The 21,608-nt window shown below is 42.4% G+C and overlaps 1 protein-coding gene across 3 annotated transcripts in view; it reads left to right on the top strand.

Moving 5' to 3' along the window:
* The window catches only part of LOC115570403 (cadherin-18), a 190,738-nt gene that overhangs the window by 158,721 nt on the left and 10,409 nt on the right, over nucleotides 1-21,608 (top strand). For all 3 annotated transcript variants that reach the window (XM_030398967.1, XM_030398966.1, XM_030398965.1), the window contains exons 8-10: nucleotides 3,963-4,099; nucleotides 8,419-8,540; nucleotides 11,196-11,313. In XM_030398967.1, coding sequence (XP_030254827.1) covers nucleotides 3,963-4,099; nucleotides 8,419-8,540; nucleotides 11,196-11,313 — 377 coding nt within the window. The remainder of the gene's footprint in view (nucleotides 1-3,962; nucleotides 4,100-8,418; nucleotides 8,541-11,195; nucleotides 11,314-21,608) is intronic.

Raw genomic sequence — 21,608 nt, 5'->3', positions numbered from 1 at the left:
ACATTTCCAAACAAAGTCTTAGTCTGTGGCTCATTACCTCAGGTTGCTCCTACACATTAACATAATCAGCGGGAGCAGTCGTGAAAACTTTGATGGATTCAAGTCAGCCCTTTGTTCAGCTTCCCTTCAAGTGTAAATAGCTGTAATATCAAATAAACTGATGACAGAAGTGATGTAAAAAAAAAAAAAAAAATAGAAATCAAATACTGTGAAATGTTACCAAACAAGACGTCGGATTATACCACAGTTTTCACTACTGTAGAAATGTACATGTAAAAATGATATTCTACCTTAAAGGCAGATTGGTTGTTTGAAGCAAAAGTTCATATTTGCGCAAAAATATTCATGTAAATCCTAATTTCTTTGGAGATGATGCATCAGTCAGCCAACACTGCAGCTCATAACAGGAAATGTGTAATACTTAATGACTGAATTACGAACATTTAGCTAACATTATCAGTTATATTTTGAAATATCAACTTAGCCATGCTAACGAAAGCATGTTAACATGCAGCTTCAGAGAGGTACAGCTTCAGATTTAGACAGACACACGCTTGTCCATCGGGCCATCTGTGAGCATATGTGGCACTTATTTGTTGTGATGTTCCCCCACACCGCTGGCACCAGACGGAGCCAGTCAGTAGGAGCAATGACTCTGATTGGCTGTTCAGCTGAGCAAATCAGTGCACGGGAGGCTTAAGTCATTGTAGTATTCATGATTTTATCTATTGCATGCAGTTTCATCTTAGTTTTCACCTTCACCTTTCCCGTTCTTGTTCCTCGGCCTTGCAGAGCTGACACTGCAAGTGTACATATTCCTGTAAGTTTTATGTATCTTGCAGTTTTCCCTGTTGTATGATGAATATAGACTACCACTACCCAGTGGTATGCAGAGTTACTTCCTCTCACACAGGGGTAGAATGTAACCGCTAGTTGACCGTCAGCTGCAGTCTTCGCGATGTGTTCAAGTGCATCTTTTTGGCTGGTGACAGATGACAGTAGGCGACACAACAGTCAGCCTTCATCGCTGCTTCTTTAGTCTTTGTGTGGTGTGTCTGGGCCCTTTAAAGATGCTTCTACAGGCTACACATTGGTAAACATGCATGCTGTCTTTGCATTGTACGAACGTGAATGTATTTCTTGCACCTTCCTCCAGACAGATGTTGCCTGATCAGCTTGTTCGATACGCGGCTGCATGGTGAAATTTGGAAAGCTTGTGATCACCCTTTTATCAAATTATGCATATATATTTTTTTTTTTTTTACTATAAACGTATATACTTTTTGACTAATGAGAACAAGCCAAGGCTGAAAATGCAGTTTAGAGTAGAGTAATGGAAATATATCTGTGACCGCATCATGCCGACTTTAAAATGTTGCCTCCTTTGCTTTAAGAATAAGCAAAGTTTCCTTTCAGTTGTTTATCCATCCAAAAATGTAGTTGTTTTTTTTTGTGTTGTGTAATGAGCATTACCGCCTCGCTGGGCTGCAGTAGTCTAGACTTTTGATCTTGTTGATGTTCAGTGCACTCCGGGGCTTTTGTAGCAATGAACAAACACTTTTCAGATGTTCCCACAACTACTAAATTTAGTTTTAATTTTTTTATATGAGGACCAAAATGCTAGGGAAGGTAAATAATACCGTACATATAAAAATACACATGCAGCAGTTCTTTTTATATGATTCATGGGGTGGACTGGTGAAAAGACAAGCTCGTTTTGCCATCTATGTGTTCTAGAAAGTTTTCATCGTTTGACGTAACATCTAGTACTTTTGGCTGTTATCCGCAGGAAAATAAGAAAATAAAACATCAAACAACAAAATAAACAGGATTTAACAGCAGCGCCAGTAATTAACAGAATGGAAGTGTTTTTTCCACTGGATTATTCTTTGACAAAGTGAATGCTTAGCACCTAAACTCTCACTGAAAAGCTTTCACTAAAAACCCTTCATGCTCTCATGAGCCTGAGCATTTAATAAACCATGACAACATTTCTACGGAGGATACACAGCAATCCAAGCTCAATAAAAAAAAAAAAAAAAGAAAGTTCATTATTTCAAATAAATGCAACCCTGGCACTAAATTCCCCACACCATTTCCATCTCTCATGCCGGTTGGAAATTGGCGAGTTAGGCCATATGACTCAGGAGAATGAATGCTGGATTAAAGGTGTAAATAGGTCATTAAGAGATAAATTAGGGAATACACAGTCAATGCTCATTTCGCGCTTGAACTCGAGAGAGGGAGCAGCTGAGCCCAATACTGCTTTGTATTCCGCGGACTGCTCCGCTTCTGGTTTGATAACAGCACTGCTAGAAAGCCATTACAACAGTGTAAACACTGGCAGCAGAACATCGCCTTTTGTCATTATTAAATTTTGACGATAATTGCTCTTGACTTAGAAATATGTATTTTCAGAACGTTCTCTCAAGACCCAAAGTCCATTTTACAAGCACTGGGGATTTTTTTCTGCTCGTGTGCTTTAGAGGTGCAACCGGTCTTTGAAAATCGCAGAAGCAATGAGAACATCCCCTTTGGCTTATGTTGCACTTTATTCATTTCACTTCAGGGCTGTGGTTGACTGAAACTCTTATCTTAATGTAAGGGTTTGTTTCTCTGGCTAGATACGTTGTGTTACCAAATATGAAATATACAAAAGCCGAAGAATGTGCATTTCCCAGGGCTTTTTGTAGGATTGTCGGGCTAAGGCCAAGGCTAAAAAAGTGCCTGCGTAGTATTCTGCGGCATTTATCTAAGCAGTACTATTTGGCTTAAAGGGGCACTGATTTTACTCAAAGGTCAATTTACTCATAATGAGCCGTAATGCTCAGTCTGTGAAAACAGTTGTATAATGTCTGCTGTGGCTCTAAAGGGAGCTTTCCAAAGTTTGAGATCATATACTTTGGGTGTAGATACTGCTAACTGCGAACAGAAATCATCCATTACAAACTAAAGACATTGGCTTCACCAAGCAGGGAGCGACCTGCAAAAGGATGCTATTAGTCGCATGTGGGGAACGTAGAGAGGAGTATGTTTGGAGCTTGAAGACGATGCGTAACTCGGCCGCTGTTGCTTCGATTTTAACCGCTCCTTTTTTAATCTTTCTTTTGTGAGTTTTGGAAGTGCAACACTAAATTCCCGGGCCCTCATTTATCAACGGATGTGTATTTCTTCCATGGTTTGGGACTCATGTTCCTCTCCACCCTGGCGTTTTTGGCCAATATTAATCAGGAGTGACTTGGTATTTATTGACACTTGCACAATGAAGATGTGAGAGTGAATAGTTTTTGGCGATTGGACCCGGTCATCATCGTATTTGAAAGGGGTAATGAAACTGTGCATGGTATAGGATTACCTCCATGATGCAGTCTAGACTCTGATGGTGGCGATCGGATAAAGAGTATGACTGAGATCTGGATGGACTGCGGAGAGAAGCGGGCTTCTGGCGAGCTCAGACCTGGGGCTCTGAAGGTTAATGGGGCGAAGGAGGGTTTGCGACGATCCACCACCAAAATGATGGCTGAGAGCAGCAGAGAGGAGAACAGATTTAAAGCTTGGCAGCAACTGTATGATGGGCTTAAGAAGATCGTGGCATAATCTAAAGTAAACACCCATAGTCAGCTGGATACGATGTGAAATGTGAATGATGAGTAACACAAACATAGTCTTCCTGATTGAACTGACGCCGAGCTTTAATATGAATATTGTAATTCAAGGTGAAGCGGTTCTGACAGAGAAGAAAAATGAAGTGAAATGCTTTGAAAACAGACATAAAGTGCATTTTTCTGTCACATTTAGACCAGTTTCAACCTGAAAGCCTTCAAATCATTTAACCCCTAAATAAAGAAACGTCATGCTTACTGGGCACCGCCAGCTAACGGCGCCGTGAAGCCAGTATCGGCTGCACCACTGCTGCGTTTGTTTTTTTAAAATGCATACATTCATAATTCCCTTTCCTGTAGGTATTACCTGGACAGCAAAGAGGAAGGCGTGAGGTACTTCAGAATCGACGAAGCCAGTGGAGTCATACGGACGACGCAGCCTCTCGACAGGGAAGACATGCCCTGGCACAACATCACTGTGATGGCCTCGGAGGTTGGTAGGTACCCAGGTTGCTTTCCATAAACTGAATGTTTACAAGTGGGCGAGTAAATGTGCCGCACCTGCTGCGGTATGTTTGCTCCTATGTGAGGGAGCAGATGTAGGTTTTTCTCGGGTGCTGAATTTCTTGCCACGTTGGCACCGTTCCTACTTCCAACGGATTCTCAATTTTTACATCTTGGAAAGTGCAAAGACAGCCTGGGAACTTGAAGATGTTCTAGTTCTGACTCAGTGCTCATTATGAAATAGCACTTTTGATGTAGTTGTAGAGCTGCGACATCATTAGGTTTACAAGCGCTTCATGTTGGGATTATCCACATGTTTTTTTCCATTTATATCCGCACATACTGAACACACCTTTCTCCTCGCTGTTGGACATATAAATATTTAAATAACCACGGTGTGTTTCTCCCATGTTTGACACCTTCAGGGACCGTAGTAAACACATGAGATAGTGTTATGCAGTTGGCACTTAAAAGAGATTGCTCATTCTTTTCCACTCTCATCTTGTTTAGCCCCCAGCTAATAGGAGACATTATAAATCGTTATCAGGACTGCATTCAAATCATTGGTGAGTTTGGTGCCACAACAGCGTGATTTAAAGAGATAAAAGAATAAAAAAGTAGGTGCTATAGTTCTACCCGAAGGTTAAGCCCTTTTTTCCCCCTTTCCCACAAGATAACAAGACACCCTGAGGGCATCGTATCGTCAGAGAGCAGTCCAGGTTCAGGTTCATAGTGTGTAAAATTGGAGGCAGAATCAATACCAACAGAAGAAAGGTTCCATTAAAAGGAATGACTATATGAATCTGCACCGCATGCTCTGCCTTTACCTACAGAGTGGAATCAGCAGCAGTTTGCAGGCACTGAACAGATTTTATTCGGATATTCACTTGAGTGTCTCAAGGAAAGACACTTGAGCAGGAGCACCGGGACTCTGACTTGTCAGTCTTAGCCAATTCCACCAATTGCATATCTGGAAAGAATGAAGAGAGGTAAGGGCTATTATGGTTAAAAAAAAAAAAAAAAAAACTACTATCAGTGGCTGTTGCCTGCAGCTGTCCAGCTAACCAGTTCAGTGTCAGTGCCCTGACCATTTATTTAAGGGTTCCCAGTGAACAAACTGTCACACAGCCCACTCCTTCTATTTCCATGCTCATATTCTCCTTAATGCAAGTCTCGGAAAGACTCAAGTCGTTGTCACTGCATTATATTATTCCATTTTGAGAGTGAAGTAGTTCATTTAATTTCGGTCACGCCATGAAAATATCTCGCTTTAAATGGTAAAAAAAAAAAAAAAAGCTTTCGACAGGGAAAATCATTTGTTTTGTATTTGGAGCCACAAACTTTAATAGTCCCATCTCGTCAAGAGCTGACACTTTTGGGTGGCTGCCGCGTAGGGAATGAGACGTAAATAAAAACTATCTTACAAAATGGACCTTTAATTATGTTATTTATGTTATTAACAAATTACCTCTATACAGCCCCCTCCTGACTATATCTTATAACCTGCTTATTACATTGACTAAATGTCAGTAAGACTCAAGTATTTACAACAATCAGTTTTATTCAATATTTTGGGTGAAACACCTCATTTATTTTCAGTTATACCACACAAACACCCAACATGAAATGGTAGAAATAAAGCTTTGAACGAGGAAAATCATTTTTTTGTATTGGACCATTCGGATCAGTAACAGTAACATGATTATTATATTCCTCGACATGTCCTGTTATCAGCGCAGCGGGATGTTCTAGCATAGTTAACGGTAATAGTATAATCACTGAGGGTGTTTAAACGCAGCACAGTACCAGGTGAGTTAACAATGAAAATTAACAATTACAGTCCGGAGAAAATAAGGACGAAGCGGATCATTTGCATACTGATTAGAATGTATTCAGAGTGTATTTTTTTCTGATAATTACCTACAAAATCAAATTAGTCCCAATTGTTTCAATGTCCTTTCCCTACACTGAAAATTAATTCAATCAGCGCCGGCTAACTTTAAGAATTGCTATCAGGTAAGTTGGCTAATTTGTAATCACAATTAGGCAAATCTCTCGCCAAGCGACAGAGGTGCTGCATGCTAATGTTTCCTTATCTCTTCACCTCCCCGTAGTATTCAAGGATACGTGCCAAGACACTTTCGAAAGCCAGGGTGATACGCTTTTACCACTCTGAATTAGCAAGGACATGCAGTATCACAGTTACAAACCATCCTGCAGAAACATTACCCCGCCTTCTAATGGCCACCAGGACTAGATAGACCATAGTGAGTGAGTGGATGAACTTCAATATGTTTTTGAATAAACTTGGCCCGCGATGGCTTAAAGCACAGAGCTCTGCTTTCTGATACAATAGATGCACTGTCAGACCTTTTATGCACAAGATGAAATGAATAAAAATGTTGATGCATTAATTTAAAAGAAGGACTGCTGCACCTGCGCGAGTTGTTTTTCTATTCAAGGAAGGTTTTGCTGAGTGAGCATGCGACCTTTACACAGACATACTGTAAAACATCTGGGAGCTACGCAGTAAAACTAGTCCTATTTGTTTGAGGCTGAGGTGCTCCACGGGTTGAGGGTTAAATGCCCTGCTGTAGTCGACTGATTCTCAACCTGGGAGGCGACAGTCGGAGGGGAAGGATGGATGACCAGAGAGAAAAATCTTGAGTGATACAAACCTGATGATTATTATTGACAGGGGAGTGGCCAGGTTGAAATGTTAGCAGTTTCTGCAAACCACAGAAACGTTACAATTTGTACACATTCGTTCACAAATTATATGTTCACATTATATGTTTTCACCTGACTTTCATGTTGGTGCTTAGAGGGGGAAGTGATGGAGACAGTGGCGGTTCAAGACCAGTTTTAATAGGGGGGCCAGGTTGGGGCCGGCTTTTTTGTTAGGGGGCACATACAATCCGGAAAAAAGGATAAATCCCTCATTCAGACAAAGCAGTGTTTACAATTTCAGCAATTTTGATTGGGTAGTAAACTGCTGAGACACTTTATTTCTGCCCTTCCCTTCAGAACAAAATCATTGCAAGAAATCTGTCATTGTATTATTAATGCAGACTCCCTGTCAGGGGGGCCACAGAGTTACGGGGGCACTGGCTCCTGTTGCCCCCCCCCCAAGAACCGCCCCTGGATGGAGAGACAAGAGTCAGTGCTGCTGTGAAACTGAACACAGGTCAAGTCTATATTTTGGTATTATAGGTGCAAAACCATTGGATAAGTTTGATGACGGACCACAGTGCTCTTATTATTTGTGAATGTGAAACTGATGGATATTTTTAAGGAGTCTTCTGGGAACAAAAAACACATTTTCGACAGGAAGTCAGGCCATCTGCACCAAAATAGGTATTTTAAGCCAAAACATTGAAAAAAAAAAATTGAAAACAGAACCTGAAGAAATGTAAAGTTGCAGCACAAAGAAACATCTGAATTAAACTCATCCGTGTTTTTGCAAAAACAAACTTTGCCCACCTTTACTTTGGCTATTGTGTTGTTATTAATGAAACGAATATATACAATAAATAATAAGTTTACTTGTGCCATTCCAAGTTGAGAACTCAAACTGGAAACACCTTTACCATTGCAAGTGTTATTAGGTGGTGATATGTTCAACCTTCAAATGTCAAACAGAAATCCATTGGGTAATATTTGTACAATTTGCGTAAATTAACAAATTAGTCATTAGTCAGCATCGTCTTTGCCTAGTATTGTTGTTTCTTCAAACAGGCCACATTAGTGCTGAGGCATCACATTACTGTCCCATTTCACTTCTAGGAGCACTTGAGCTTGACACTGCTGTTCTAATGGCACTATAATACTGTATGGTTGCAGATGGCATACACTGCAATAAATATGAAATCTTAAATCAACAGGACAAAATGGGAGTGTTGAATATTTATTTATTTTTTTCATGCATATTTCATTCTGGGCTGCCACTAAGACCATTTCGTGTTATTAAAATGAGAATATGAGCATATGATCTGCATTCTTTATGAGTTGCTCATGCAGCACAAGGAGGGAAATAATGCATCATAGCCGAGCACACCAGCTGGGGAAAGTAAATGCTGCACAAAGATGATCGGATTTGACTTCATATGCAGAATTGCTTTCTGCAGCATTGCATCCCTCAGTGCTTTTATAAGACAAACCCCATAAGTGGTCTAACAAGAAGAGCACAGTGTGTCCCAGTTTGAAATTACACTGTTGACGCTCTACTTTGTTATTAAGGCTTACATTTGACTTTCATCTCCTCTGTTGCTCGTTCTCTCTCTCTCTCTCTCTCTCTCTCTCTCTGCTCCAGACAACCCCAGCCTCCTCAGTCATGTTCCTGTTACCGTCCAGGTGCTGGACGTGAACGACAATCCGCCAGAAATAGCCACGGACGAGGAAGTCATTGTGTGCGAGAGCTCAAGGCCGGGACAGGTGAGCGTCTAGGATTCACCTAGAAAAGTCTGCGACTACTATCTCTGTAACGTTTTTATCTCCCTCCGTCTCCTCACACATGCAAATCTTTGGCATCACAGACACACCTCGGGAAAGGGAAGTGACGGGCGCTGTGCTTTAACCTCAGTCGCCCCCCTGACTACACACACACACACAGTTCGTTCTGCACTCAGCTATTGTTTCCCTCAGCAGTTTGGGCTGCTTACTGAGAGCTGAGCAAAACGAGACTCTGAAGGCACCAGAGAGAGGGCTGCTTAATCATCCCTCATTCAAAATGAGTATCTTAGCAGCAAACCATGACAGCTCTAAATCGAAGCTCATTCCAATTTGCTCTCAGTAGCCTTTGATTCATTCGAATTAAGAAGGTTTTTGAGATATAGGGCAATCAGCAGCATGGAAATGGCTGAAAGAGTGCTTCAGTAGAGGATGATGGAGTAAAGGCTGGGCAGACACAACTAAATACATTTTTAATAGTTTCAAGTGAGTGGAAGAAAAGTTTGAATTAAAGTTTGCATTAAATTTAAATTAAGGTTGCTTTATGGCCTCAGGGTTCTTGGCTGAGGGGATGAAGTGGAAAGAATAATGTATTGTTCGAGACAACATATGTAAAAGGGTAGAGCTGCTCATTACAGCTTTAGAGTTTCGACTTTTATATGATTCACACGGAACATTTTTCTGAATCTGAAAATTGTAGTAGTAGTGGTCACCAATACCATGTCTGCTCTGATTGGTCAGCACACACAGGCCTGAGCCAGTCTCCAATTGGGCTCTGTCATGTTTCAAGCGTCTAGTTAGCATCACTTCTGAGGTAAATATAGGCCTCAATTATGCAAATGTGTGACGTGGAATTAAGGCGGGGCTACAGACGAGGCACTTCACGAACAGTGTTTTTCTGTGGGAGAGAGGAGCTCCCATTGGCACTGACTTTGGGCTTTTTTAACTTTCAAGAGCTTTTACATGCACAGAAACCAAAATAAGACACTAAAGGAAAGGATAAAGTGGAAAAGCATAATGGGTCTCCATTTATAAAGGAGCTGCTGGGTTTGCAGTGTGTTGGTGAATTTGGAACCTTTTTTTTGTATTACTGGCAGCTGCACAATGCTGTTTCACAACATTCACACTTTGAATCAATTTTCAATGCCATAAGATGGAAATCAAGGTTCAAGATTTGTGAATGGTGTGAGAACAGAAGGTGCTGAAAGGTGTCTGCCAGTTAAAAAAGAAATGAGGTGATCTTGGGTCGGATTCTTCGATTGGAGTGTGATATTTCTAAAACACCTAGATGTGCTAACAGGGAGAGTGAGACTGTTGTCAGCTCAACAATCACAGCTCTGTACGGCTCAGCGACTTGAAATTGTCAGTGTCTTAATGCGTCTATTAGTCTGAGAAGGTTGCACTGAAAGATGTCGCTGATAGCCAAATTTAGACAAACTCACAGATTAATGAAGAAATTGAAGTACTAAAAGGTGCTTAAACAAGAGCAGAGACATATCTGACTCATTAAAGGAGACCTATTATGCTCTTTCAGTTTTTTTGTTTTTTTTGTTCTGTTACATGTAAAAGGTCTTGAATGATAGAAAGTTCAACGTGCACACCAACAGAAACTTTTCCCTCCTCGACAAATACTGCTCCTGAAATGCCTCGCCAGTAGTCCGGCCTTCTGTGACTTAGTGACATCACACTGCATCCACATGTCACACATTATTTATATCTAGCAGCTAATTTGGCACCCAAGAATGGATTTAGCACAACATGAAATTATTAACCTGAAAATCTGCTCTTTTAAACCCAAAACTGAACAATGTTGCACCCACTCTGAACTCGGCCGAGATTTTCAAGCTAACAGCCAATTGTACTGCTTCCCCCTCTGCTTTGCAAAGCTCCCACTATCCTTAGAGCATCCTTTAAGAGTAATCAAGTGGCAGTTAGCTGTGGGTTTTTTTCACATTAATGGGAAATCATTACAACTTTGGAGCCATTAACACTCAGAAGAAAGATAATCCTGCACTCCACAGCCAAAAAGCTCCCACCAGGGCCATCCTGTCAACCATGACATCCACATAAGTAAACTCAAGCACACACAAAGTACGACCTAATACCGCACTGTTAAAGAAAGAAGCTTGCGCAAGTACAACATGAGCTCAACAACACCCCCAAATCTCACAGTGAAGATAAGAACTCCCTGTGGTGACAGCAGCTATCAGGTCGTTTCTCTCTCAACAGCGGCTCTCTCCCTGCTCTCACTGGGTCTCTCACCAATTAAGGGTAACAAGACGACACAAGTGGCAGTGAAGTTGCCCTCAGAGCACCCCTGTCATTGTTAGATGCCAGCCCCCCCCGCCTCGGCCGAGCCAAATGTTATGAAATCCTCGCATCACGACCAGCCGCTCTTTTTTCGGGGCAGCGTTCACAGGTAGAGGAGAAAAGTGTTACAAGACCAGTCAGCTGTAGGTCAGAGGAACTCTGGCTCTGACCAATTATGACGAACAAATCACAAGACATGCATCAGAAACTAAACCAGCTCCTCGTCCTGCATTCAATTAGAGTGAAAAGTGATTCTGAATACAACGGCTAATTAAATGTTGCAGGTGTTGTCTCTGGAGAGTCATTTACCCTGTTTCCTCTGTACGACAGGTGATCCAGACTGTCACAGCAGTGGATAAGGATGACTTTGCCAATGGACAGCGCTTTTCCTTTGCTTTGCCGAGCCAGCTACCCGTTAATCCCAACTTCACCCTGAGAGACAATGAAGGTAATCGAGGCGATCGATATGTTTATTTGCATTTCTTATGAGTTTTGCACTCTGCCTTCAGGGCAGGGCTCCATCCCCGCCGCTCACATTCCAAGATCCAATAAGCTGAACTGATTTTCCTCACGCCTTTGAGGTGCTGTAGAAATAAGTGTTGTTTGTGCGAGAAGATCCGAATACCACCGAGATCCACTCCGAGTTGAGCCCTCAGGAAACATAAGAGTCATAGAGGTTTGGCATGTTTGCACATTGTGTTGTCGAACAGATTACCCACTCGCTTTCCCCTCATGCGTGCCTCGTTTTGTGCCAACAACAGTGGGCGTTGCCACGGCAACCACCACAGTCTCAGGCGAATACCTAGCCTTACCTTGGTCTGCAATCACAGGGCTTTTTAAAAGCTCTCAGCCAGAAGATCCCAAAGTTGCCCGCTGAGAGGAGGAGTTCACAGCACTCCGGATGAATCTCTGAGCCGCAGAGAGGCAGGAAAACAGAGAGGAAGGGGAGCGCCGGAGAGATCAAAAAAATCGATGCGATAATAGGAGATAAGTCTGCTTAGCCCTCGGTCCAGTTGCTTCTCACCGCGAGCTTCCCCCCCCCCTCGCCTTCTTCCACTATATTAGGATGCAGAGGCAAGTTTCGCTGTGGCACTTGGAAGTGGAGGCGGGCAGCAGGTGAGGGATGTCTCTGAGGGGCAGATGAATCAAACCAGGCAGGGATCGACTGCAAGACTACTCGAAAAAGACACGTGTGAAAGTGCAAATGTGGTATAATGGTTTCATTCGAAACTCGTCCTTCGGTTTGGCGCATGTGAGCCAAGTGGAATTGTGATGGTATTTGTTAGGGGAGAGGACAGAATTTCGACTGAAGTTCAATGCTTGATCATTTGGAGTTTTTCCTTTCTCAAATCAAGTACTGTCGAGTACTGAGGGCCTCATAGGTTGATAGATAATGTTTGCCTTAACAGAAATTAAAAGGCGTCACTCCCACAAATAAACCCTGGAGCCACGCTGACACCCTTTTTTATCCCAACTGTTTGAGGAGTGACACTTTGGCATCACTTTAGAGACGTGACTATGTTGCGTATGTTGTGAAAAGACCCTTGATAATATATGTACCATCCCTGTCACGTTGTGAATTACCCAGAAATACCCTAGAGAAACAGAGGTACACCTCAATGATGCCTGCAAAACATCTCTTGCTGATTTGCTGTGTTAGGGAATCACAGTGAGGCTGGCCGCAGTGATGTAGTCATTCTTTTACGTTTGGATGCCTGCCATAATGTGAGGCATCATATAGTTGTTAACAGTAATATGTAAATGATGTCCTCCACAGCCACAAATACTAGTATAGCTGCTTCTGCACTGCAGTAACTTTCCCCAGGGACTAGTGAACCTTCGAAGGAACTCATTGTGTTTCTCCCACAAAAGCAAGGATCTAAATTTAGTTTCGTGGACACTATTTCACCCCCCAAAAAGTCCCTCAGGTGTGGTACCAGGGGAGTAGTGCTGTCTGACAGCAAGGTCTAGGTCCTTTTGAGCATGAGATATGCACTAAAATGACTTGAAAAACGGTCATCGTGCTTCTTATGCCAGCAGGCAGACCAGATTGACATGCCTTGACGGGCTTGAGAAACCCATTGGTTTCTGGGACTAAAGGTTCTGAGAACTTGGGTGGAATCACAGCTTATGCAAAGGCATAAAGAGGTTAAGGGCTGAGGTTTCAGCTGTACGAGTTTGACCAACTAAATTACAGACCGTATGATCTTGACAGCTCTTTTGTTGTGTGTAAAAGCTCCGGTTGGGGCCTTCCAGGACACATTGGGGTCAGATGAGGGATCTACTTGAAATGTATAGTGCAAATTAAACTGCTGGAAGACTAGATTTCCAATCCATACCCAACTCGGGAAAACATGCCCACTCCTGCAAAGTGGTTCTCTGAAAAGTTGTGATATTTATCACGACTGAGCAATCTGCAGCAAAATATTCCCAAACCACTCAGCAAGGAAACCCTTCTTTCCAAGTACTGATAGCAGTTTTCTCGGTTCATGCTGTTTGAGTGATGGTGCCCCACAGAATCTTGTTTTTTCTGTAATCCCATGTGGGATAGGACGATTATGTGTCATGACATGGAAATAGACAATTACTCATACTTCAATCATTTGCCAGGGACAACTTGAAAGAATGGAGGGATGTCTTGCAAGACCTAAGATAGAAAATATTCCCCTCAGGTGGAACTGTCCCCAACAGATCCTGAAATACTTACAATTTATACTATCGGTTGTGGAGAAGGCACAGAAGTGGGATCCAAGTGTGCACTCTAACATACAGAGACACTTGTATTTTACTCGCACAGTTTCCTTTCTTTAACGAGAAAATCTGTCCAAGAGCCTGTTCTGATTTGGGGCAACAACCTGGCCGGTTAGTTAACCAAATGAAAGGAAGCCAGCAGCACAATGAAGCCTTCTACTGTTCTGTTGACCACAGAGTAGCTCCACTGGAGCAGCTAAATGCCTTGATCAAGGGTGAACATAAGCTAGCTTTGAGACAAGAAAAGTGGTCCTTGTTTCAAGAACTGTGCTTTAGACTTCCCACTATTGGACAAACAATTATATTCAACTGTTTATCAATGAAGGACAGTGCCGTCAGAGTTGGGGTTAGGTAAAAACTCGAATGACAAACCATAATAGCATAGTGTTTAGCATCAAGACCTTCTCGCAACCCGCTTCTGATCTGTTCTGCAGCATAATTTGCTTGCTTACTCATTTGTATGATAATTCCTCGTCCACGCAGAATGATTCACATCAATTATTATTTCTCTCCGTTGCTCCTGGCTCATCTGCATTTCCACGACACCAACCTCCCTCTTAATGTTAAGCCGCTGCACTCGGAGTTCACGCCGCCTCAGTCATCTCCAGTCACTCCGAGCCTGCATTTGCACTTCCACTCAGAAGAGGTGTCAGAGTCATATAGCGTCCTACTGCCGCTGTGTATTAGAAGTTATTTGCTGTGTACACAAGATCCGGGTGAGAGAGAGAGAGAGAGGGGCACAATGCGCCATACTGTCGAGTCCTGTGTCTGATAATTAAAGTAAGCTCTTCACACTCCAAGCAACTTCTTTCGCTGCTGTTGTAGCAGACCAACAGTTGGTGGCTGCTCGCTGCCAGAGCCTAATACCTCCCTCTGTTGTTGTGCAACTGACGAAAATCCCTCTCAGTCACTCACACGACTAACTCTCTCATGACCTCCTTTCCTCCTCAGTTACAGTTTGCCCACAACGGATTCGCATGAACTTGTTTTTTTGTAACTGTGCGCAGTTTTTTGTTTTTTTTTTGCAAAAGCAGGGCACTCTGATGTACTTAATGACTACTTTTTTAGTTAAATAACTAATGATACCTTCAACTGATTGTTCTTTCTCATTCATTTCAGGTGATTTAACAATAATGACTTTCAAAAAGGACCCATTAACTAAAGCATAATGGCTTTTTCGGGAAGCTATTTTCCGTTCTCGCAACCGCATCAGATTTGTTAAAAGCCATTATCTCGTTACAATCGGCGCTTTTCGTACGGAGACCCTGGAACGGCTCCAGCTCTGTTTTAGTAAATCAGATCAGCGTGGCGGTTGAGTGTTGATTCTTAAGCTTAAAAGAAAACACAGAGTCAGCCTTAGTTTTTTTGCAGATCAAGGCCTTCTCCTCGCTCGATTCGCGATTCCTCGTTTGCGGAGATGAAGGCAGGGATCCTCAAACACGGAGGTGTCACGCGGATGTGTTTGCACAGTTGAAGTGCTGAATGTGCCGCAATAAATGCAGGTCAAACTCCTACAGTGTATTAGGCACCATTAAAGCTGTGAAACAAGGGGGGGGTGCTCCTACTCAGCTGCTCCAGGAAAGCACTTTGCGACAAACCTGTTCTGTTAAAAGCCCTTTAAATACATTCAACTTGACTATGCCTACTTTGCAATGACTGGAAATTGAATGCCTCTTTGATCTCCTCATCTGTCACATTGTGATGACATTTGCCTCTAAAAAGGCAATTAAACGGAGGCTATGATCTCTAAATAACCCACATACTTAAACAGATCAATTGATTTCTGAAGACATCTACTTCCAGGGTGCACACAGAAGACCTTACAATATTACAGTTAATCAGCTGTGTTGAAAGAAGCGCTGTCAAGCCATTGATATATGTGTGGCGTTTAATTAGATTTTATGTCATTCACACTCCCCTCGCAATGGCTGTTATACTTCTGGATTCCCAAACATCATTATCTGCTGAAACAGCATGATTTGTGCACGGAAGGCAGAGCTGCTTGTTTCGCGCGGGTTTTGACAAAACCCGCGCGAAACAAGCGGCTAAAAAATTGTCAGTCACAATCTCACATCGGGGCATTTTGATTAGCTCAGCTGTGCTCAAGCGAGGCGTGTTTTCCCCCTAATTTATTTATGTTTATGATTTAAGAGAGATGAAGGACATTGTTTGAATTAAATAAACCCAATGCTGTTTTGCAGAAGCTTTATATGTGTGCAGCAAGGCCCTGGCAGCCACCTGTGCCACATCGGAGCCCTGAACCAATTTGTTCCTGCGTACCAGAGGAACATAATGATAGTATTCCACAGTCCTTTTTGATTGTTACTGCAGAGGCTTACAGGCCAACCCATAATTAACGCAAATACAGAAAAACACAACCGTATGGGAAAGAAAAGCACACCATGCTGCGAAAGTATATATGTGCTGAAACCAATGCATTTGGCAAAAGCATATTGTTTTTTTGTTTTTTTTTACAAGCAGCCACATCATTAGCTGCTATCTCTTGTCACTGCCAGGCATGTGTTGTTAAACTAAGCCTTACTGCATCAGACTAATCCTTATTGAACGTAGAGGCCTCCTTTAAAAAGGAGATTGTAACGTTTGTCTCTTGATGTGCTGTTTGTTTTTTCGGCATGGAAGCCCTGGTATTTCTACTCAAAATGATTTAAGTGTGAGATATTCAAAGCTGCAGCCTAGTTGCTAGGCTAGGCTAAAGTGTGGCCGGTCGATGTCTCTACAAACAACAGCTCAAATGTGTGTGTTACGTATATATTGACATTTCCACAAAAACATAATACCTTCACTTCACATGTTTGTGGAGGGGATATAGGTGTACTTTAGTAACTTCAGTAAGTGTCACACCACTGGATTTCTTTTTAGGAGACCTCAGGACAATTTTCTGAACGTGTTTTTTTTTTTTTTTTTCGAGATTTCGGGATTTGTGTGGATGAAGACGGTTAGTTTAAGCCAAAATATGATGTTTTCCTAACCCTAACCAAGTGGTATTTATAGGATGGAACAAGACTACAACCACGACATTTTACCAGGAGAGAGATTTTAAATTTAAAGAGAGAAACGTATAGTTGGTTTGACAGAAACATACTTTGCTAACATATATTCTGGCAGTTGGGTTTAATAACAGCTAGATGTCTTACGTTATCTTTAACTGCCCTGTGCTGCTTAGTTGATAGAGGCTTGCTGAATCAAAACAAGTCTGAAATCAAACCCTCCGTATTAGATAACTACAATCTCGTTCAACAAAATACATTCTTATTGCAGTTACATCTTGGCAGAGCAGTTTCCACTCAGAAAGCCTTCTCAGGTGAGCAGATGCCAATCCTTCTAGCTCGGGCTGCACTGTATACTTGCAAATGATTCATCACAGCTTGTAAACCACTCGTTTGGGGCACTATGGATTCCAAGTTAATGTTATACTGCTGCTGTATAGTAGGAAAACTGTCAAAATTGTTCAACCCATTTCAAATAATCCTGTCAGAATTGTTCTATCAAATATAAAGTGGTGTGTAACGATGTTTCAGGATATAGGGATGTAGATTGTTGTGGTGGTTATTCTCAGCCATCAATATGTTTAAATAAATAACCACTTACAGGTTGTAGCAACCAAACACTGAGACACAGACAAACCAAATTATCTGTGTCTATTCAAAGCAGTTTATTCTTCAGATTGCGGAGAAGTACAATGCCTGACTGGAATACAAAGTGTCCAGCTTCAGAATCCAAGTAGAAATATTTATTTTCCTTTAAACCCCTTATCAATCTTTCACATGGGCTGAGATATTTTTAATTTCTTAATAATTAAACATGCACGAATATGCCATTACACTTTTAATCTGTTGAGGTGCTATCACACGAGGAAACTTGAGTTGTTGGACCTTCACATTAGAGGTGAGAAACCGCACTCTACAGTTCATTTAATGCAATAAAAAAAAGTTCTTATCAACCAGCTTCGAGGGCTCCAAACAGCAAAGTGATCTTGATTTCCACCACGCTCATTGTGATCATACAGTTTTCTTTGATTAGAATGAACTCATCTTGGTTATGCAGATGTGCGGATATTGGTTGTTTTTCTTTCATTACACTTGCTGATATCCTCAACCTCTGATGTGAGGAGTCAAATTAAATATCCATTGTGAGAAAATGAAAGAATGGAGGGAGAATGAAATCTTTTCGTAAAGTATATATTAGTACTGAGTGGAATATCCTAATATACAGTCAACTGGCAAACTTTCTAACAAGCATGTGCCTTTGAAATAACTGGCTACTGAACAGTCACAATAAAATAGGTTGTTTTTAGAGAGTATTACTAAGAAATGTTTCCAACCAGGGATCTTTATTTGATCAGTACTTGATGTAGCAAAACCTCACTCGTGGGACCTCGGAGAAGTATTGCTGATGATGATGGGTTGACCGATACAGCCCAGCCAGTGCAGAGCCTTGTAGAATGATAAAATAATCCCATACGAATTAACCTTTTGCAACAAAAATGCTTTGTTACCTCTGTGAGCAGGAAGAACAATGGCATGGACTCCTACGCAAAACATACATTTTCTTAACATTTGCAGCCTCTGTAACCTTTGCAACGTTATACCTACCTTTAAAACGTGACCCAATATATATTCTGCCCACAAAGTGGTGCCACTACAATTTGTGTTCCACCAAGTGGCAACTGGAGAGAAGGTTTCGTGCTGAATCCCATCACCGGCACCTACACACACCCACCAAAGTTCACAAGGAATCCAGCTAAGTGCATGTGTAGGCAAGTGTGAAGTCTGTAGAGATGTGGTTGCGTCGCGTGTCTATTGTTGGTCTGCTTGAACTTAATATACTTTGCAGTGGGCCGGCTGTAAGAAACAGATATTTGCATTCACTATATGGTCAAATTTTAGATTTGAGTGTGTGCATTCCTGATTCTGTAAATTTAGGGATGTCGTGGTCTTCCATGCAGCTCTCTACAGATAATTCAAATCTGCTTTATTTGTACTGATTTTGCCATTTAAACTGTACCTGTGTACAAACAAAGGAGTCATACAATGTTTGCAATCATTAAAATCAAGTTACTGCCAGAATTTCTGCATTTTCAACGTCTGCATTGCGAAATATCACTTGAATTCATGTCTATAGTTGGAGAGACAGAAATGCATAAGTGATACAAAAGTTATGTAAGTGATACATTACCTAGCATGCTAATGTTTTTGTAAAAGTAAAAAAAAAAAAATGAGGCCATTTTCCAGTTAGTGGCTTGTACTTAACGAGCCCAGTGCAGGGCGAGAATTCCACAGGGTTGTGTAAAGCCTCATTCGCATGCATATTAAAGCCTGTGTGCATTTTTTATGTAATAGAATACTAGACTCCAGGAAAGAAAAAAAAAAAGAAAGAAAAAAAATGGAAAAAGTGATTGCTAGGGGTCTGCAAAACAACACAGATCAAAACGTTCAGGATTATTTTCAGGGAAGCGCAAAGTGCTCTTCAAAGTGCATTTCCCTTTTGTTTCCTGCGTGGTCACCCGCCTCGCTCTGCGGGTAGAGATGTGTCACAACTGTGCTAACTCGTGCTGCCTCGTGGCTGCAGACGGTACGTCTCACTGCGGCGTTAATCAGCAGGCGCGCAGCTCTCCCTCCGCCCACCTGCGACGGGAGGCGGTTTAATGTGAAATTAGCATGACATAATTGATGTGCTCTTCCTCGCTGCGGCCTGAACGAGGACCTGCGCCGCCGCGGTTCTCGTTGTCAAAGTGTAAAGGCTGTGACAGCGAACACCACGTACACACCCGGCTTGTTTGTACCCTTTCTGCCTCAGCCTTCGTCCTCTCTCTCTGCTCTCTCATTGGCACGCAGACACACACACACACACACGCACGCACGCACACACACACACACTCTCACACCTCCTCCATTCACCCCCCCGCCTCCCCCTCTCCTCTCATCTTCCAACTCCCCATCTCTCTTCCTTGTTATTTGCATCTCTCACGCTGCACTCTCTCAAACCCCCCACCCATCTGCTTGCTGATACGGTGATACTGCGAGTCTGACTTAATAAAGCTTGAAGTACGTGTTGTCATTCCAACTGTCGATCATTATAATTATTCATAGATGGAGCAGAGATTGGAGTGGGAGGCGAGGTCTCAGAGCAGCAGCACGATAGTACAGCGCGGCAGAGGTGTTTTTTTTTTCGCTGGGTGGAAAGGGAAAGGTTGCCCTGTGCACGATTCAGCATTTTCAAGCCTTAAAATACCATGCGGATGTACTGTATATATCAGCGGCGTGTCATCCGCAAGTTCCTAGTTAGTCAGCCGTGTGAGGCCCAAGTTAGTCACCCAGGTACGTGATTCATCCAGCCATGTTCTCTGAATGAACAGGGATGCTGTAGCTGTGTTTTATATCTCATGAGAAAACTTTTTAAAGGGCTGTTGTGCTTTAATTTTTCGCGAATGTTCAGTGAGTGCTCTTTGTGGTCCATGCGCTCCAATAGCTGAACTGCAGAGATAACTCACCCCTCACCGTCACAGTCCGAAGATACCGGAAAGCGTTGCGTCTTAGATTCTTAACGGTGAACCCAGAGAGCAGCCCTTCATGTGAAGTGGCCATGCGATGGCCTACATGTCGGTGTAAGCTCCTTAGCTTTTGGACGGTGGTGTTTAACATCCCTGACGAATGGGAAATGAGCTTAGCATGTTCTGTTGCACGAGGAAACGGATAAACCGTGGCCTGGATGACTGAGAATCTTCCCCCCAAAAAACAGCCACTGCTTAATTGCACGGTGCTATTCAGACGCAACCGGACTTGCTTGAGCTGCCTCCGTACAGAATTTAACGTACATATAGTTTTTCGAGCATTTTTGAGCAGCTCGAAGGGTTTTAGGTAAAATTATGCACATAAGTTTGGCTAACAACTAGGGATGGGCATTTTTAAGTAATTTCCATTTTCAAGTAGTCGCATTAAATTTTCATCGAGCACTTGAGACATCTTAGACACCGTCAGTGGCGCCTTGTTGGCACTCCACAGATCAGCCCCTAAATTTCACTGCATTTTTCACAAACATCCCCTCCACTCTACTAGTTGCTGTCGGCCACACCGGTAGCTTGTTCTCCGGCTCAGCAAACACAGCTAGCTCACGGTAGCCACCTTCTATGAGGCTTAACATGGTTCATATCTCCAGTCAGCGTTTTCATGACGAGCTGGCCAATCTACTCTTTCCTGTGCAGATATTCGAGACAGCACTTGCATCTAAAAGATTTAAACTTTTAAGGTACAGAGGGGTCATTTAAAAAAATCCATGCATCCATTATCTGTAACCGCTTATCCTTTACAGGGTGGCAGTTGGCTGGAGCCCAGCCCAACTGACATTGGCCGAGCGGAGGGGGGGGAGGTACACCCTGGACACTTGACCACTTAATTACAGTGCTGACATATGCAGACCATTCACTAGCATATATATATATGGGCACTGTACAATGACAAATCTACCTAACTTGCATGTCTCTGAACTGTGGGAGGACGCTGGAGCACCTGGAGAGAACCCATGCAGACAATGGGAAAACATGCAGACTCAGCATAGAAAGGCCCTGCCACAGCCACGTCTCCAACCCAGAGGCAACCACTGCACCAATGAGTATATAAAAAATTTGATTACTATATACATTGAATGACAATTACTCGTGCCCATCCCTGCTAACAAGTAAGCCCAATTTTGCCATCTAACCACAACAAACGACCCTGTAAAGCTTATATGAACCAGCATAATTAACTGGCCAATACTAACATTTTCCTCAATTTTAAATGTTCTTATTTCAAGCTGTTAAAAAAGGTCTGATGTGACACATGATTTTTATTGCTCCCCACTGGCTCCCCATCAAATACAGAATCCAATTTAAAGTTCTTGCAATCACTTTTAGATCACATCAGAGATCTACTGCAGTGCCAGCACCATGTTGTCACCAGCAGGTCTTCAAGGTCCTGCGATCAGGGCTTGCTG

This window comes from Sparus aurata, chromosome 19 (genome assembly GCF_900880675.1).
Source record: "Sparus aurata chromosome 19, fSpaAur1.1, whole genome shotgun sequence".
In the NCBI taxonomy this organism is placed as follows: Eukaryota; Metazoa; Chordata; class Actinopteri; order Spariformes; family Sparidae; genus Sparus; species Sparus aurata.
This window is presented reverse-complemented; position numbering and strand designations above follow the sequence as displayed.